At 59.2% G+C, this 3242-nt stretch overlaps 1 protein-coding gene across 1 annotated transcript in view; it reads left to right on the top strand.

Moving 5' to 3' along the window:
- Window positions 1-169: 169 nt before the first annotated feature.
- The window catches only part of LOC127748818 (uncharacterized), a 12533-nt gene continuing 9460 nt past the window's right edge, over window positions 170-3242 (top strand). Inside the window, exons 1-6 of the mRNA XM_052263813.1 lie at window positions 170-324; window positions 401-649; window positions 720-1017; window positions 2474-2651; window positions 2724-2826; window positions 2895-3002. Of these exons, the coding sequence (XP_052119773.1) occupies window positions 232-324; window positions 401-649; window positions 720-1017; window positions 2474-2651; window positions 2724-2826; window positions 2895-3002 (1029 nt within the window). The 5' untranslated portion in view covers window positions 170-231. The remainder of the gene's footprint in view (window positions 325-400; window positions 650-719; window positions 1018-2473; window positions 2652-2723; window positions 2827-2894; window positions 3003-3242) is intronic.

Here is a 3242-nt window from a genome sequence, read left to right as displayed (position 1 = left end):
CGGACCTATCCCCTCCACTCACCCCTCTTGCTCCGTTCACCATTAATTTTTACTGATCAATGCATTCGTTCGTTATTCTGGGGCAATAATATCTGTGCCCTGCCACGCGTTGTGTCCCTCCCCCGCCCCTTCCACCTCGGCCGCCTCGTCCCTACCCGGCCCCACTCCAGGTCGCGCTCCCAGGACTGCCACTCTTCGCAAGACCCCGTCGCAGCCGTGTCGTCGTGCGTGATGCCAGGGGTTAGCGGCACCGCCCGCGTCGACGTCACCGAGGACACCCTGGAGAGTACGACGGCGGCCCCGGAGCCGCGGGCCCATACCGCGGTGCGCACCGATCTGCTTGCTGAGGGGGTGAACCCGTCGGCTCGCCCGCATCGTTGACGTTGTTGTGCGTGCGCAGGCCCTGGACGTCGTGGTGCACTACCTGCGGATGATCTGCTCCTGGCCCGAGGGTCGCGGGCCGCTCGCGCGCGTGCTCGGTGAGTACTTCTTGCCGCTCACCTTCGCCGCGTCGGGCGTGCCGCAGCTGGTGTACTTCGGCCTGGGCGAGCACGACAACAACGTGGAGCTCTTCGGCTTCCTGGCGGACGCGCTCGGCTCCAGTCTCTGCTGCTTCAAAATGATCCACCTGCAGAGGCACGCCGTGACGGTGGGTAGGAAGGGTGCCCTCCAAGGCTCGTCAGTCGGGAAGCCCCTGAAGCACCACGGTGCCCCAACAGATCATGGCCGTTCGCGAGATCCTGGACGACTTCACGCCGATGGAACGCTCTTTGGCCAGCCAGGCCCTGCCGCTCAACGAGCACTGCGAGAGGCGGAGCGCAACGTTGTTGCGGCGCTACATACGAACTTACTCGGTGCTATCCATAATTGGCTCCTTCTTCATGATCCTCGCCGTCATCCGCAACGACCCCTGGTACCACGTCAAGGCACCCCGATATATGATGGAAACGCGACCGCTCTTCATCCTCATGGTCGTCATTTCGACGATCGAGTTGTACGTCTTCCCAGTGGCAATAGGTAGGTGCGTGCACCGCTCAGGTCCCTTAGCCGAGTTCGTAAAGGTGTCGGGGCGGGGACTCCCGGGTCATGGGTTCAAGCCCTGCCGCCGGCGCATTTTTTTTTTTGTGTGTGTGTGTGTGTGTGTGTGAGCAAAAGAGGAAGAAATCGCTTCACCCAGCTACCGGTGGGACTCAAGCCCCCGTGAGTTGGATGGAAGCTTTTTCTGATTGTAGCATTCGAACCGGGCCACCAACAAAAAGAAAGAAAAGAAAAGAGCCGGCGGCAGGGCTTGAACCCATGACCCGGGAGTCCCCGCCCCGACACCTTTACGAACTCGGCTTAGGGACCGCACTTGTAGCACAACGACTAGAAACACAGCCTAACGATAACGCGGCGTGGGAAAGAGAGAAAGAGAGAGAAAAAAGGCGGGCCGGCCGGGTCCTAGGTGGGACTCGAACCCCAGCGCGGGTTGCCAACTAGTCGAGCTTCTCGTACAATGCGTAAAAATTCAAACATAAAAACGAATAATTTGAAGGCGCGTCGAGTATTAGAACCCCCGACTTAGAATTCAAATTTCGCAGCGAAATCAAAGAACCAGGAGGCCGGTCAGGTGAGAGGGTGTCGTGATGGAACCGGTTCTTCTCCTTCTCCCGCTCAAGCTACTGCGCTGACTCGTGCCTTTAGCCTAGCTCGCCCGGCTACCCACACTGTGGCGTCGTAGCCGCGCCCGTAGAAGGTCGACCCCGTGCGCCACAAGCCAGGGGTTCGAATCTCCGATCCCAGCTACATTTTTCTGAACCTGGACTGGGGGTGACGATGACTCGGCACTGGGGTCCCATGGGGGGCAAAGGTTCGACCCCCGGCGAAAGCGTGCCGGGTAAGAGCCATCCTAGCCACAGCGGGAGTGGTAACCCGTGTGGAATTGATAAGTCCTTAGAATCTGGCTCCTCGATGGGATTCCACGACTCAGAAGCTTTCCGCTCGGATCGCATCTGGGTGCAGTACAGGCTAACCACCGTACGCCCGTCTCCTCTCTTTCTAACTCCCTCCGCCCTACCCCCCATTCCCGGTCATGCGGGCTGGTGGGAACCTAGTCGATGGCTGTAAACTCCGGTGTGAGCGAGATAGTCAAGAAACCTGGCCCTCAGCTGGGTGCCTGAAAACACCGGATCCCATACCGAACTCCGAAGTTAAACAGGCGGGTCCCCGTGTCAAAGCGGGGTGGGTAGGGCCCGCATTTTTTTCAGTTTTGATAATTTTGCAGGTAAAATGAATCCAGCTCTAAGAGGTATTTTAACTGCCGGTTGCACGGGGGTGATTAACGTCAAAAGCTTAGTGCCACACTGCCGCACTGCCCGTAAGGCGCTCCGGCCACCCCGCTTTGACACGGGGACCCGCCTGTTTAACTTCGGAGTTCGGTGTCGGGGCGGGGGGGTACTAGGGTGCACAACGCATCAACGCCCTGGCATTGTAGGTGTCTTTGACGGCCTGGTTATCACGCTGAGCCTCCACATAGTCTGCAAGTGCGACGTGCTGGTCCTGATGCTTCGGCAGGCGGTGCGCCGGGACACCGACGAGATTGGCCTCCAGGACGCCGCCGAGGAGTGGGAGCGCCTGCGCTTGTGCGCGGTCTACCACCAGCACATCATCAGGTTAGGTCGCGGCTGAGGCGCGCGTGGAGCATCCCGTCAGAGCCGAACAGCCCTTCATCTGTTTGCTTGCAGGCTGCACAGCGCTTCAGAGTCCATCTTCTGCACCATCGCCTTGTGCCAGATGTTCTACATCCTCTTCGGCCTAGGCACCCCGCTCTTCCGCATGCTGGACAAGGTGAGTTAGCCCGCCCCCAGCCCCGCCTGGCACTTGCTAACAGTCGATATTCTGCCTGGGCCCCACAGACGCAGGAGGTGGTACCCCAGGACATCGCATTTAGCGCCGTTTACGTGATGTGGACCTTCATTCAGCTGTTCACCTTCTGCTATTCCGGTGACGTCGTGGCTAAGGCTGTAATGAGGGCAACATTCGTCCACTGCTGAGAACTGTGTGCGATGTATTTCACATATTTGACCTAATTTGAACCCACGCTCGCAGTCGACGCGGCTGTCCTCGGCGACCTACGTGTCCTTCCACCCGTCGCTGTCCGGGAAGGATACGCAGCTGGGACGCATCCAAAACATGATCGTTTTGCGCGCTCAGAGACCTCTGTTCCTCACAGCGGGCCGCCTCACCAACCTCACGCTGAAACT

This window comes from Frankliniella occidentalis, unplaced genomic scaffold, assembly GCF_000697945.3.
Source record: "Frankliniella occidentalis isolate FOCC.00 unplaced genomic scaffold, Focc_3.1 Scaffold14, whole genome shotgun sequence".
Lineage (NCBI taxonomy): Eukaryota > Metazoa > Arthropoda > Insecta > Thysanoptera > Thripidae > Frankliniella > Frankliniella occidentalis.
The sequence above is the reverse complement of the archived record's forward strand: the minus strand, read 5'-3'. Positions and strand labels throughout refer to the sequence as shown.